Source organism: Bos indicus, chromosome 20 (genome assembly GCF_029378745.1).
Source record: "Bos indicus isolate NIAB-ARS_2022 breed Sahiwal x Tharparkar chromosome 20, NIAB-ARS_B.indTharparkar_mat_pri_1.0, whole genome shotgun sequence".
Classification (NCBI taxonomy): Eukaryota; Metazoa; Chordata; class Mammalia; order Artiodactyla; family Bovidae; genus Bos; species Bos indicus.
In genome coordinates this window covers 38104253-38119314 of record NC_091779.1, presented here as the reverse complement: position 1 = coordinate 38119314, position 15062 = coordinate 38104253, and the positions used below count along the sequence as shown (strand labels likewise).

Genomic DNA, 15062 nt, shown 5'->3' with positions numbered 1-15062 from the left:
ATTCATGGGGTCGCAAAGAGTCAGACACGAGTGAGCGACTGAACCGAACTGAACTGATTAACTTGCTATGTGAACTCAAACAAATCATTCAAGTTCCCTGAGCCTCTGTATCTTTATCTGTCAACAGAGAAAAGCTGATCGGATTAATAAGCTTCATTTTAGCTGAAACTCTTTCAACCGGTGTCACTAGATTCAGTAACTCAAGAACTTCTGACATTGCTATATACAACTCATGAGGCGACTGATTTTTCCATAATAATGTATGGAGGCTTGCCTGAAATAAAGTAACATCCAGATAAGGGGGTAAACTATAGACAAATAAAATGTAGAGGTTATTGAGATATCCAGCGCTTGTATGACTCAGGGAGCTCAAACCGGGGCTCGACAACAACCTAGAGGGGTGGAATGGGGACGAAGGTGGGAGGGATATTCAAGTGGGAGGGGACATGGGTAGACCTATGGCTGATTTATGTTGATGTTTGGTAGAAACCTAGATGCAATATTGTAAAGCAAGTATCCTTCAATTAAAAATAAATAGATCTAAAAATAAAATGCTTCCAAAAAATGAAGAGGGAACATTTTCTAAAAAAAAAAAAAGATATCAGCACTTAACATAAACATACACACACCCCCCACACATTTTGTCCGTTATTTCAATACTAGATTCAAAAAAGTTTTGCGTTAAGCAGTACTATACAAAGGGCACTGCCTCTTTTTGGCTGGGATTGAAGAATTCAATAATTATGAGAAAAGATACCTGAGGCTAGACTTCTTCCTCTATTAGAAAGCATAGTGATGTTATGACCATGATCCTGAAGAATCTGAGACACCCGGTGCATTAGTAGACTATGGCTTCCACCTAGGAAAAATATATATCATTTTTGTGAAGACGAGAACTGAGGGTATGAAATTGATGTGGAGGTGTGGGGCAAACCAGGGTAAGATAACAGAAAGCTGACAGTGAGCAGAGAAAGATGAGTTTCTCCAGTTCCTCTTTCTCACTCTGGTTAAGTCCCAAACTGGATACCTATATTCTGCCTGCCCAGATCTTTGACCTATCTACCTTTGACCTCCACTATCTTTGACCTGTAGTGGAGGGCAATCCTCCACTAAAGATTCCCTCTTATGACTTGCAGTCTTTGCAACAATGTAATGTAATTTTGGTGTTTAAGTCTTTGGAGTTCCTGAGCCTAAGGCACACCCTGCATTTTAGCTGGGGTCTTATGGAGAGGCCATAGCCTAAAAAAATAACTGTACTGGTAGATATTCTGGCCCAGTGCCATGCATGTGAGTGTGGAGTGTTCCTAATAGGCAGTCAATCCAAGCTATTTCTGAAATTCTTCTCTTTGGACATGAATGCTAGAGTAGGAGCCAGAAATATGGAAGCTTGAATTTGGTTCTAAGAAACAGCCATTGGAAGAAAAGATGTGGAGCCACCACTTAGAGCCAAAATGCTTGAGATTCAAATATATTTCACAGGAAGTTTCTCAGTTGAATGTCTCACATCCACTAAGACAAGCAGGAAAACTGTGGGGTCCATAGGATGGGCTTGCATTATCTTATATGCATGAGAAACAGGACATCCATCCTAGGACAATCCGGGGATCTTTAAGAAAGAGAGGCTTAATCCTTGGGAGAGATGTGAGCTCCATTATACCAATAGCCTATCTAAAATTATGTACGATCATGGGGCATTTTTCTTGCATCTGTGAGTCTCAGCAACAGAGAAAGCCAGATCTCCAGAGAAGGGACAGACTTGCCAAAGTTGGGAAGTCGGGGTCTTAGAGAGAGGAAAGTCCCATAATCATCGGGTCAGTGGTGAGTAGTACGAGCAGGGCTCAGTTGATAAGTCGTGTCCGACTCTGTGTGACCCCGTGGACTATATAGCCTATCAGGCTCCTCTGTCCAAGGAATTTCCCAGCCAAGAATACTGCTGTGGATTGCCATTTCCTTCTCTGGGGATCTTCTCCACCCAGGGATGGAAACCCTGGTCTCCTGAATGGGCAGGTGGATTCTTTACCACTGAGACACCTGCGAAACCCAGAGAGAGGTACAGAGCTACATAGTGTGTGTCTGTGGGAGTTACTCTAGTATTTCATATCCATACTTGTGTTGCATGAGGTAACACAAATTACATAAAACATAGTACCCCTGCTTAGACTGCCTGCTCTTGTTCACATTAACTGTTGGAAGAAATGGCTGCGAGGGAGAAGAGGTTGGCACAGACACAGCTGTTCACGTGGCTCTTCATAAGGGGCAAAGGTGGGGCTTCCAGCACCTGGTTAACTGCCCCAGCTCTGTCCTTGGAGTTGAGGCTGGAGGACAGTGTACTTTCAAGAGAGAAAACTTTTTCTCTGTTACCTCTATCATTGAAAAATAGGTTTATAATAGGCTTTTTAGAAATCCCCACTGTAAAAAAGGAAAAGAGTGGAATCTGTGGAAGAGGATGGTTTTGAGGTAAGAAATCATAAGTGAATTCCCAATGTGTGCCAGGAGAGAGGTCTGTTGTACTCTTGTAAAAGGCACCTCATTTCCCTAATCCTCCGTTTTCCTCTCAGGAAATAAAAAGGGAGGCCCAGTGAGAGGAGTTCTGTGATTTCTTCCAGCTCTAGGATCCCCAGGTTCTCTGGGATCTAAAAGCAAGCTAGGGAGCCCACCATCTTTTCAGGATGGGTCAAATAAAACTCATGGAGAAACTCCATCCTCTGAGGACTCCTTATCCTGATAAAATTTCCCCTTTTGTCTTCTGTTCTCTCTGGGGCAAAAGTAATGGAAATAAAACTGGGTCCACGATGCGCAGAATCAACGGTTCCACTCTCCTTCAAAAGCTTCCATCAGCACGGGTGAGAGAGGGGCTCCCAAATGCGCCACTGCCCTGGGGTCCTCCCGTCTGCCCGCCCGCTCAGTTTTCCAGTTAGGAAACAGTCCCAGTTCGTGCTGCTGTCCCAGGAGCACCTGTCCCCAGAGCCTGAAATGGACTCCACCTTCTACTTTCTACTGGCATCTGTTGCACACCGCTCAGAAGTTCAAAGTGACCCTTTCAAAATCCCGCAGGTACCTTGGAGGAGACGGCCTGGGGTCTCAAGCTCAGAAATAGACCAAAACTTCTGGTTCCCGCTGTGCCCACAGGGAAGCGCATCCAGAGCTTAGGAAACTGCTGCTCTTCTCCAGGGCTATCAATAATTTCACCTTGGTAGTAGAGACCTCTCTCTGCCCCACAACCCTCGCCAGCCTCTCCCTCCTCTAGCCTAGGACGCAAACCCAGCCTGGAAAACCATATGAAAAGCCCCTCTGACTAAGGGGGCTGTTGGCATGACTACTGGCCGGGAGCCTGGGACAAGCCTGTCCTGATTCTCCAGCCAAGCACTCACCCAGTGAGGATATAGTCAGGATTTTGGCGGCCTCTGAGAGCAGGAGCGCAGGCGGTAAATATATGACTAGAAGAAGCACCCGCTGCGCCCCCATCGTCGCTCCGGAGAGGCTGCGGAGCCGAGCCCTAAGCTGCGCGCCCGGCGGCCCGGAACCCGCGCGCCCTTCTCACGCGCAGCGCGCAGGCAGTGAAGGAAAGACGCAGGCCAGGAGCAGGGGACAGAGATCCTGTGGGTCTTTGCTCTATACGTCCGTCTCGCCCTTTGGCCTCTCCTCCCCAGGAAAGTACACCATTGGATATTCTGTCCTCACCCTCCCTAAATCTGGGCAGTGGGGAGGAGGGATTAGTGTGCTTAACCCTCTCAATCCACGTAATCACCACACCTTCCGGATAGAAAAACACTCTGAACCAGTAATGGTAAGGACCTTAGGAAATCACATCGAAGAAAGTTATACCTCCAAATGGTGCCGACCCAACTCCCTTTCAGGGATCCATCCAGAAGTTATGGGACCCCCATCTCCTTTCGAACTGCCCTAAAGATCTCCTAGGGCCATCGGAACGCCCCATTTCCCTGGTACCTGCTTAAAATCTCTACTGATTGTCCCACGCTCAGGATCTCAGAAATTGACTACCAAAGGAAAGTGACTTACCTTTATTGCTCAGAGTTTCTTTGGAAAGTACTGAGTAACTCACTCATGAAAGTTGCTAGTGTAGTGATTTAAACACCTCTGGAAGTCCAGGTTCAGAAGACTGAACCTCTAAAAGCTGAAACTAATTCTGAATGGGAATCATAAAATAGGATTGGTGAGCATCAAGATGTTCTATTTTTATAAAAGTATGAAATTTTTCTTTAGAAAAAATTTTAAACTCTCCTAATAATTATTGCACTTTTTTCCCTTCCAAGTCCCTCCCTCCGTGTTTGGGCCATACTGTTTGAGGCTATGTGAGTATATGTGTTGTGGTGGTGGTTTAGTCTCTCAGTCATGTCCGACTCTTGCAGCCCATGGACTGTAGCCCGCCAGGATTTCCCAGAAAAGAATACTGGAGTGGCTTGCCATTTCTTTCTCCAAGACAGCTTCCACATCCAAGGATTGAACCCATGTCTCTTGCATTACAGGTGGATTCTTTACTGCTGAGCCACCAGGGAAGCCGGATTACAAGCATACACATTGATAACTGTCATCTTTTCAGATATTATGTCTTCTCGATGGGGAAAAAAAATTGATCTGCAATATGAAGGTACCATTTGACATTAGTGTAATCACATTACCTTATCTACAAATTTATTCAAATTTTATCAACTGTCTCAATAGATATCCTGTGTTGTAATATTAATTTCTGGTGCAGGAATCAATCTGGGATCACACACTGCATTTAGCTATCATGTCTGTTTCATCCCCTTTAGTAAGGATTGATTTCTCAGCTTTTCTGTTTTCCTTTCATGTCTGACATTTATTTTGTAAAATGGCTCTCAATTTGGGTTTATCTGATGTTTTCTCATTCTACTTGACATTACAGAGTTTTAGCAGGAATACTACAAAAGCTGTGTTGATTCCATTTCAGTGAATCACAGCAGGAAGCCCGAGATGTCAGTCTGTCCTAATACTAGTGATAATAACTTTGATCACTTGTTGAAGGTGGTGTCCAGTGAGATTCTCAACTGTAAAACTACTATTTTTTAGCCCAAATTAGGAAATAAGTTGTGGGGAGTCCTTTTGAAACTGTGTAAATTCTGTTCTTCATCAAATTTCACTCACTCATTTTATTATGTTTTCTATTTATTGACTGATTCAATTATTCCTTTTGTGGCAAATTAATGATTTTAACTCCATTTTCTTTCTTCATTTATCATACAGCATTCTGTTGTATGGACATGCATTTGAGCAAACTCTGGGAGATAGGAAAGGACAGGGAAGCCTAGTGTGCTTCAGTCCATGGGGTTGCAAAAAGTCAGACACGACTTAGTGTATAAACAGCAAATACTGTTGCTAACAAAATTGCCTTCTGCCCCATCTATTTAATTATCCCTCCACCTATCTATCTGTCTCTATTCATTTATTATCAGTCTTTACTCCTGGATCCACATTTCTTCAATGGAATACATTCTCTTACTGTCATTATTTTGGAGACTTTTCTTTCTTGCTTGCACATGATTTCTAGACTCAGCTTGTACTTTCCCTTCCTCTGTTTTACATTTATCCATTCCTTTAGGAACCCTTTTAGTAGGAATTGGTGTTTAGAACCCTGGATATGGCACTAGAAGTACTCACTGTTATTGAAGCACCACTGTTTATATCCCCCAAATGGACAGTTATGAAATATATAGTGCTCAGTTGCTTCAGTCATGTCCAACCCTTTGCAACCCTATGAACTGTAGCCCACCAGGCTCCTCTGTCCATGGAATTCTCCAGGCAAGAATACTGGAGTGGGTTGCTATTCCCTTCTCCAGGAAGTCTTCCCAGTCCAGGGATCGAATCCATGTCTCCTGCAGCTTCTGCATCGCAGGTGGATTCTTTACTGCTGAGCCACTGGGGAAACTTGTGAAACATATAGATATAGATATAAATATTACATACCTGTATCTCTCTATATAGTCAGGTTTATATCTACTTTATTAAAAAAAAAGCATGCATTCACACTGATACCTTCAATTTCAATACAAACCAGTGATGATTCTAATCTTTGCCACTTTCACACTTGTAATTTCCTTTTTAAAGTTAAAAAATCTCTCAACCTCTTTGGTGTATTGATATTTACTCCTTTGCTCCATCATACTGAGCACTGAAAGAAGGTACCAATCCACCAACTGTGAACAACAAACCTACTTAATAGACCACACAATTTTTTGCAGTTCTCTTTTTTTTGTACTGACAACACAGTTTTTAAGGTATTGTGTTCAAACGGCAATTGTGAGATCAGATATGTGGTTACCAGAGGAAGGGGTGGGGGGTATTGGGAATATAAAAATTTTAGATGGCATGATTCAAACGAGCTCTAAAAATGTATGAATATCAGAGAAATAGGAGCATAATATTTGATGATATTAAATAGTTACTATTCATTTGGAGAAGTATCATAATGTTATTGTGGTTATTTAAAAAGAGATACCTTGGCTCTTCAGATCCGTTCTTGAAGACAGATGAAGTATCAGAGTGTTTTGGATTTGCTTCAGAATAATTTGGGGCAGGGGATGGAGGCAATGTTGAAAATAGGTGAGAATATAGAGGAAAGAAAATTTGCCAGGAGTTTATAATCTTAAATGTTGGACATGGGAAAATTCTGATTTTACAAATATTAGAAATCTGTCATTAAAAACTTTTTAAACTCTCCATGATTCTAATTTTTCTTGCTGTTCCAGTTTTTGAGGTCACACCAGTAGTATGTATACATTTTCATAGTTTCACACAGTCCCAGTGAAATAACTCACCTTCATTACAAAAGTACCAATTTTGTCTCTAGTAAAGCTTTTTACCTCAAGTCTGTCTGATGTTATTCCTAATTATTCAGGTCTTCTTTTCCATTAGCATTCATGGCCTGTCTTTTTCTATCCTTTTATAGTCAACCCTCCTGTATCCCCATGTTTTAGATGTGCCTCTTGAAATGGCAATTAGCTTGTTGTTAATCAAGCCAGTCAATTTTTGTATCCGAACCGAAGTGTATAGGTTTACATCAACCATGTTCTTATTTCTCCCTCTTACTCTTTCTTTTCTTCTCTGTTTTGTCTTCCTTTTCAGCTTGGAATACTTTTTGTTACTCCATTTTCTCCCTCTGATTCCCCTCTTGTCTCTTTTATCCAAATAAAGTATCCCAGATTCACAACATGCCTTTACCACTTATCAAGGTCAAAAATTAATCCTTATCTCTACTACTTCTGGGCAACACAAGGACCTTAGAAGTTCCATTTACCCACTCCTGACTTACACGCTATTTTTGTCCCACATTTGGAGTCTATATTTTTAACCTCAGGAAACATTATTTTTTACTTTAATTATTAATTGTATTTATTAAAGACTTTACACCAGATTTCAGAGAACTCAGTAAGTAATGAGAGATACTGAGGCATTACAGAGTTAGTAGCTATGGAAGGCTGCCACCACCCCCTTGTGCTAAGGGAACAAAGGAAAGAAGTGAGAGTTACTAAAATTTAGAGCCTTGGTAAAGAATCTGCCTGCCATGCAAGAGACCCCCGTTTAATTCCTGGGTTGGGAAGATCTGCTGGAGAATGGATATGTGCCCACTCCAATATTCTTGAGATTCCCTATTAGCTCAGCTGGTAAAGAATCTCTCACCTGCAATGTGGGAGACCTGGGTTCAATCCCTGGGTTGGGAAGATCCCCTAGAGAAGGGAACAGCTACCCACTCCTGTATTCTGGCCTGGAGAATTCCATAGACTGTGTAGTCCATGGGGTTGCAAAGAGTCAGACACAACTGAGCGACTTTCACTTTCAGAGTCTTGGTGGTGAGAGCCATGCAAAGCTTGGAAGGAGAATGGAGGAGTGTCTTGCTCATTTGGTGTTGATGCTTTAGGACCACAGAAGGAAATCCACAGAACTGAAACCCAGACCTGAGAGGGGCAGTCACCAGCCAGTGCTAATATCTGTGAGGGGCCCAGGGAGGCTGACTCCAGTATTTCGGAAGAGCTGCAAACAGAAAAGCACTCCTGGCACTAAAACCGCCACTGCCACCATGAAAAACCATCCCTGTGGTGTTGCTGGCATAAGCAGGGAGCGCATAGGATGCCCCAAGTCCCCACCTGTCTCTGCGGCCTTCCTCTGGTGTCGCCTGTTTGCAGAGTCCCAGAGGGAGGGAGCTGGGCATGCATTTGGCAGATTGCCAGTGTCACAAGGCAGGGCAAAGTTTCTCAAAGCTGAGAAACAACAGCTTCATAACTGGTAAACCTGGCCTGCCATTTCTGGAACCAGAAATCCAACTGCCTCATTCCTGGTCCCATGGTTGTATTAGCAAATAACTGTTATTTCTATATCAATATCTTGAAAATGTAGTTTCTTGACTGTATTTGCATTTGAACATGATAAAAAGTTCAAATACATTTTTTATTTTCAAAACTATTGAAAGATAAGATTATATTAAAAAAAAAAAAAAAAAAACAGACTTCCCTGGTGGTCCATTGGTTACGAATTTGCCTGCTGACGCAGAGAACACAGGTTCAATCTCTGCTCTGGGAAGATCCCATATGCCACAGGGCAACCAAGCTCGGGTGCCCCAACTACTGAAACCCATGCACTCTAGAGCCCATGTACCGTAACTAGAGAGTAGCTCCTGCTCTCTGCAACTCTGGAGAAAGCCCACACACAGCTATGAAGACCCAGGCAGCCGATAAACTTTTTAAAAAAGAAAGAAAGAGATATCTAGTTAATAACTGGTCTTAGGAAGTGTTCTAAGTAGTCGATTTCCATTATTTCCTAGTTTCCATAATCCTAATGCAATTGGGGACCAGTTAATGCAGCCACTTACCACAACTTCAACATACCATTTCACATTGGATCAAAAAGAAAATGTCAGGCCAAATACTCTAAATTTGCTCTTTGTGGACAGGTAGGAAACATATCAGACGTGTGAGTCTCTAGCTATACTGTACATACATATTTTAATTAAATTTTTTTAATTGTGGAAAAAAAGTCACTATTTCATTCATGTTCCTGTTCTTAACATTTTGAATGATATAGCTATCCAGTGATGGACAGATGTCTAATAATATACAGAATTCTATAAATATGTCTCTAACTACAGTCTCGTTAATGTGTGACTTTTATTTCTTGGTGATGGTTTTAAGGATTTGTATTGGCCAGTCTTCTAGCTTCCTGTTGTCCTGGAGGACTCATGTTTCCTTTGGTTGCTTTTTTTTTTTTTTAACCCAATACCCAAAGGGAGCTTTCGCTCCCTTTTACCTCTCCTTCTTCAGAAATGAAGTGTTTCCAAGACCGTTACCTTGGGTCCCCTCATGGTGTCATGTCCCTTTCCTGGTGTCATAGCTTTGATCTACCAGGACTTCTTTTTCAAGATTTTTATACAAAATATAGTTATTCTCCTTCTAGGTGCAGTTTTAACTCATCCTTGGGCCTTCTATGGCCTTTTTCTCTTTTTTATATTATTCCTCTTGACCTAACCCTCTAGAACTTTGTAGTTTCCACTTATGGGAAGGTGTGGGTTTTATTTGCTCTTGTTGCTTGAACTTCTTTCTACTGTAAATAACATTGGATTCTCTGTAGCTTATGAAGGGCAAAGCCAGCAGAAAAGTCCCTGTGTCATGCTCTGCCTCCTCAGTCCTGTTCCCTACTACCAGCATTTTACAAACCTTAATGCCAGGCAAAGGGGAGAAGATTAGCAAAGAGTGGGGTAGGATTGATGAACAGTTCGGGGACAGTATGCATGAATGCTCAGGTTAAAACTGGCACCTGTTAATGGGTCTAACATCCACATACTCCCACACATGGAGGGGCATTTTGCTGTTTTTAACCTTCAGTCAATAGTATAAAGTCTTTTGCACAGAAGTTTTCAGAGTTATGCTGATTGACAAGAGAATCCATTTGCAAATCACATGTTCTACAGAACTCTAAATAAGGTGACTTTCATCCTTCTGAAACCACGAAACTTAGTTCCCACTCATTTGTGGAAATAATCCCTTGATGGACAGCACATCTTCCTCTCTGTACTGTCCTTGGAATCAATAGTCACAATTCCATCCCCTTCTTCTCATCTGCACAGGGATCGAGGCTGGGGCTCTGTGAAGGAAACCACTCCCTCCCTTACCCTGACTGTGGTCCCCATCACACTGAGAAAGTCATTGAGGTCATCTCTGAGCCAGAAGTCTCCTCAGTCCCAGTCAGAGATGGTAACCAAGAGACAAAAGTTATTCTTTTCATTGTGCCAAGATTGTCTGATGATTTGATAGGCAGATATGTTCAGGAACTGATTTCATGATCCCAATCCTTACATCTTTTCATATCTAGAAAAGCACTAACTCCCTTCATGGTGACATGAGCTCCTTGTGACTTGCAGAAAACTTTTTGTAAAGTAAGTGCTTAGTTGCATTGAACTTCTCCTTCACCAAAATCTTTTATATTGACCTTCCTCCACTACCTGTTTGGGACAGTCTCTCAGAGCTATGTGAGGTGCTGTCTCCGAGGCCAGAGTCCTCATTTTGCCGCAAATAAAACTTAACTCACAACTCTCACATTGTGAATCTGTTTTAGTCAACATTATAAATATCAATAACTTCAGATATGCAGATGACACCACCCTTATGGCAGAAAGTGAAGAGGAACTAAAGACCCTCTTGATGAAAGTGAAAGAGGAGAGTGAAAAAGTTGGCTTAAAACTCAACATTCAGAAAACGAAGATCATGGCATCCGGTCCCATCACTTCATGGGAAATAGATGGGGAAACAGTGGAAACAGTGTCAGATTTTATTTTTTAGGGCTCCAAAATCACTGCAGATGGTGACTGCAGCCATGAAATTAAAAGACGCTTACTCCTTGGAGGGAAAGTTATGACCAACCTAGATAGCATATTCAAAAGCAGAGACATTACTTTGCCAACAAAGGTCCATCTAGTCAAGGCTATGGTTTTTCCAGTGGTCATGTATGGATGTGAGAGTTGGACTGTGAAGAAAGCTGAGCGCCAAAGAATTGATGCTTTTGAACTGTGGTGTTGGAGAAGACTCTTGAGAGTCCCTTGGACTGCAAGGAGATCCAACCAGTCCATTCTAAAGGAGATCAGTCCTGGGTGTTTTTTGGAAAGACTGATGCTAAAGGTGAAACTCCAATACTTTGGCCACCTCACGCGAAGAGTTGACTCATTGGAAAAGACCCTGTTGCTGGGAGGGATTGGGGGCAGGAGGAGAAGCGGGCAACAGAGGATGAGATGGCTGGATGGCATCACTGACTCGATGGACATGAGTTTGAGTGAACTCCGGGAGTTGGTGATGGACAGGGAGGCCTGGCGTGCTGAGATTCATAGGGTCGCAAAGAGTCGGACACAACTGAGCAACTGTACTGAACTGGAACTGAACTGGATAAATACAGACTAGGACAAAATTTCAAAACACAGAAAATTAATCTTATATGAGTCAAGCATTGTGGAGAGTTTTTAGGCCCTTTGCCATGTGCATCAAATACTACAGGTTGTTTAACCCATGACCCACTTATAGCTGTTAATCCTCACCAGCTGCCAATGCAGAAGTTTTTCATAGCTTCTCTTACAGTCTTGACTGGTTCAGTGACAAGATTCTAGGCAAGAGGAAAGAAGCCTCTTGGTGAGAGGAAGAGGGAAGGTAATTCTGTGAAAATGTTTACTAGCTCATATTTCCCCTTCTCCGTTTTTGTCCTCCTTGGGACATGGACATGAATGATACTTGGAGCTGGACAGCCATCTTGAAACCATGAGGGGGAATTATAAACATGTTATTCCTGACATTGTAGAGCTATGGAACCATTGCCATCAGTTGCCTGCTTCCCTCCCATCTACTTCTCATGAAGGAAAAACAATCCTCTTTTTGTGAAAGCCACTGACAAAAAAAGTGATCTTCTCAACTATATTTATACTTTGTAAGAATAAATTTTTAATTGACATCTAAAATGTCTAAGTTCAAATAACTGAATAGGATGTCATTTCTAGTCATTGTAATCATATCATTTAACAATAAATAGTTGCACCATTCTGTTAAATGTATGCAGTGAGTTATAAAATCTCAGCATGTCAGCACTGATACCATCATTCATTCTTAATATAGATAATGAGCTGTCAACTTTCAGTGGGAAATTTTATGTCATTCATTTTCTTCTTGAGTTTTTATTTATGTTCCACTTTCTCCAGAGAATTTAATTTTAATCTATGTATCTTTATGCATGAAAGCACTGTACTGAGTATTCTCTCATAACTTTGAACATCATAAATATTATTCAAGTTAATATTTATAGTTCCTATAAGAGCCCAATATTTTTACTAAATTATCACTTTCTTTTAATACTTGCATTCACTTTGTCAAAGCTACATAAACATGATCACCTAACAGAACATAAAATTTTATTGGAAACATATCTTACAATGAGGCTGTTTTTTCAACTTTTAAAAACTTAATTTATGTATCTAAAAATCAGTGTTGCTGCTGCTGCTAAATCGCATCAGTCATGTCTGACTCTGTGCGACCCCATAAACTGCAGCCCACCAGGCTCCACCGTCCCTGGGATTCTCCAGGCAAGAACACTGGAGTGGGTTGCCATTTCCTTCCCCAATGCATGAAAGTGAAAAGTGAATGTGAAGTCGCTCAGTCGTGTCCGACTCTCCGCGACCCCATGGACGCTGCTACTGCTGCTGCTGCTAAGTCATTTCAGTCGTGTCTGACTGTGCGACTCCATAGACGGCAGCCCATCAGGCTCCCCTGTCCCTGGGATTCTCCAGGCAAGAACACTGGAGTGGGTTGCCATTTCCTTCTCCAATGCGTGAAAGTGAAGTCCCTCAGTCGTGTCCGACTCCTAGCGACCCCATGGACTGCAGCCTACCAGGCTCCTCTGCCCATGGGATTTTCCAGGCAAGAGTACTGGAGTGGGGTACCATTGCCTTCTCCAACCCCTCTAATTCTATGCCCAGGAAAAGATCAGACTGTGAGCTGCTTAGACAACTCACAAGTCACACAGCAAGTTGGGAAGAGCGCCCTCTAGTGTCTCAGCTGTCTGCACAGAGAGACACTCCACCAAGGGACTCGCAAAAACATGGGACAACTGTCTATTAAGAAAAAGAAAACAAAAAGCCCAAACTTACTTCCAGTCAGCCCTGCTTCAGATCACAGCAAACACTTTGAAAACCGGCCACATAGTTGAAAACACAGGCCAAAATTTTCAACAGTATTTAACAAGAAACCCATAGGTAAGACTATTGACTCATGTACTCAATACTTTGTGAATATAAAGCACCATTACAGTTATGAGGATACAGCTGAGTTCTGGATAATACCTACCTATTGAAGACACTCAACCTAAGGATTATCCAGGTTGAGGTAGAAAGTTCTTTTGTGTCTATGTATTGTTGATGAAGGTGAAAGTGGAGAGTGAAAAAGTTGGCTTAAAGCTCAATATTCAGAAAACGAAGATCATGGCATCCGGTCCCATCACTTCATGGGAAATAGATGGGGAAACAGTGGAAACAGTGTCAGACTTTATTTTTTAGGGCTCCAAAATCACTTCAGATGGTGACTGCAGCCATGAAATTAAAAGATGCTTACTCCTTGGAAGGAAAGTTATGACCAACCTAGATAGCATATTCAAAAGCAGAGACATTACTTTGCCAACAAAGGTTCGTCTAGTCAAGGCTATGGTTTTTCCTGTGGTCATGTATGGATGTGAGAGTTGGACTGTGAAGAAGGCTGAGCGCCGAAGAATTGATGCTTTTAAACTGTGGTGTTGGAGAAGACTCTTGAGAGTCCCTCGGACTGCAAGGAGATCCAACCAGTCCATTCTGAAGGAGATCAGCCCTGGGATTTCTTTGGAAGGAATGATGCTAAAGCTGAAACTCCAGTACTTTGACCACCTCATGCAAAGAGTTGACTCATTGGAAAAGACTCTGATGCTGGGAGGGATTGGGGGCAAGAGGAGAAGGGGACGACAGAGGATGAGGTGGCTGGATGGCATCACTGACTCGATGGACATGAGTCTGAGTGAACTCCGGGAGTTGGTGATGGACAGGGGGGCCTGGCATGCTGCGATTCATGGGGTTGCAAAGAGTCGGACACGACTGAGCGATTCATCTGATCTGATCTGATTGTTACAATAATACTGAGTCCTGACTACTTTGCAAGAAATTAACATTCAACCTTCAACTTGTTTTATCTGTTTGAAATAGGTAATTGAATTTACTCAGCCCATTCTTAGTAGAATGCTTGTGCATGAAATTTAACTTGTGATTCACACATTATAATGGTTAATTCATTCTCTCTGACCCCACTCACCGGAAAACTTCACCTGCATTTGAATGGCTTGAATTTACCAGGACTGTCTTCTCTGGTCTTGAATTTCTCCCTGCTGCTGTTAAGTCACTTCAGTCGTGTCCGACTCTGTGTGACCCCATAGACAACAGCCACCAGGCTCCCCCATCCCTGGGATTCTCCAGGCAAGAACACTGGAGTGGGTTGCCATTTCCTTCTCCAATGCAGGAAAGTGAAAAGTGAAAGTGAAGTCGCTGAGTCGTGTCCGACTCTTCAAGACCCCATGGACTGCAGCCTACCAGGCTCCTCCATCCATGGGATTTTCCAGGCAAGAGTACTGGATTGGGGTGCCATTGACAGTATATATTTTCCTCTATGCCAAATGGAAGGATATTAATGGCATTCCTTGTGAGCTGTGACCGATGTCCAAAAGACAAATACTGTTGACCTTTGAACACCGGCTTGAACTGCCCAGGTTCACTTATATGCAGATTTTTTTCAATATATTGGAAATTTGGGTGGGAGATTACAATTTAAAAGTACAAGTTGAGCTGCATGACCCAGAAACGTCTAAAAATTTGAGAAAAAGTTAGAGGAGAGGGCTGAATTAGTTGGCTGGCATCAATATATACAAAACAGACAACCAAAACAGACCTACTGTATAGCACAGGGAACTATACTCAATATCTTGTAATAACCTGTAAAATAAAAGAATCCAAAAATATACATATATAACTGAATCACTCTGCTGTA

The 15062-nt window shown here is 42.2% G+C and overlaps 1 protein-coding gene across 1 annotated transcript in view; it reads right to left on the bottom strand.

Annotated features, from left to right (window-relative positions):
* LOC109575088 (UDP-glucuronosyltransferase 3A1-like) overlaps positions 1-4071 on the bottom strand; it is a 37991-nt gene extending 33920 nt beyond the window's left edge. Inside the window, exons 1-2 of the mRNA XM_019983164.2 lie at positions 3372-4071; positions 758-859 (exon numbers count right to left, since the gene is read on the bottom strand). Of these exons, the coding sequence (XP_019838723.2) occupies positions 758-859; positions 3372-3465 (196 nt within the window). The 5' untranslated portion in view covers positions 3466-4071. The remainder of the gene's footprint in view (positions 1-757; positions 860-3371) is intronic.
* Between the last annotated feature and the right edge of the window lie 10991 nt (positions 4072-15062).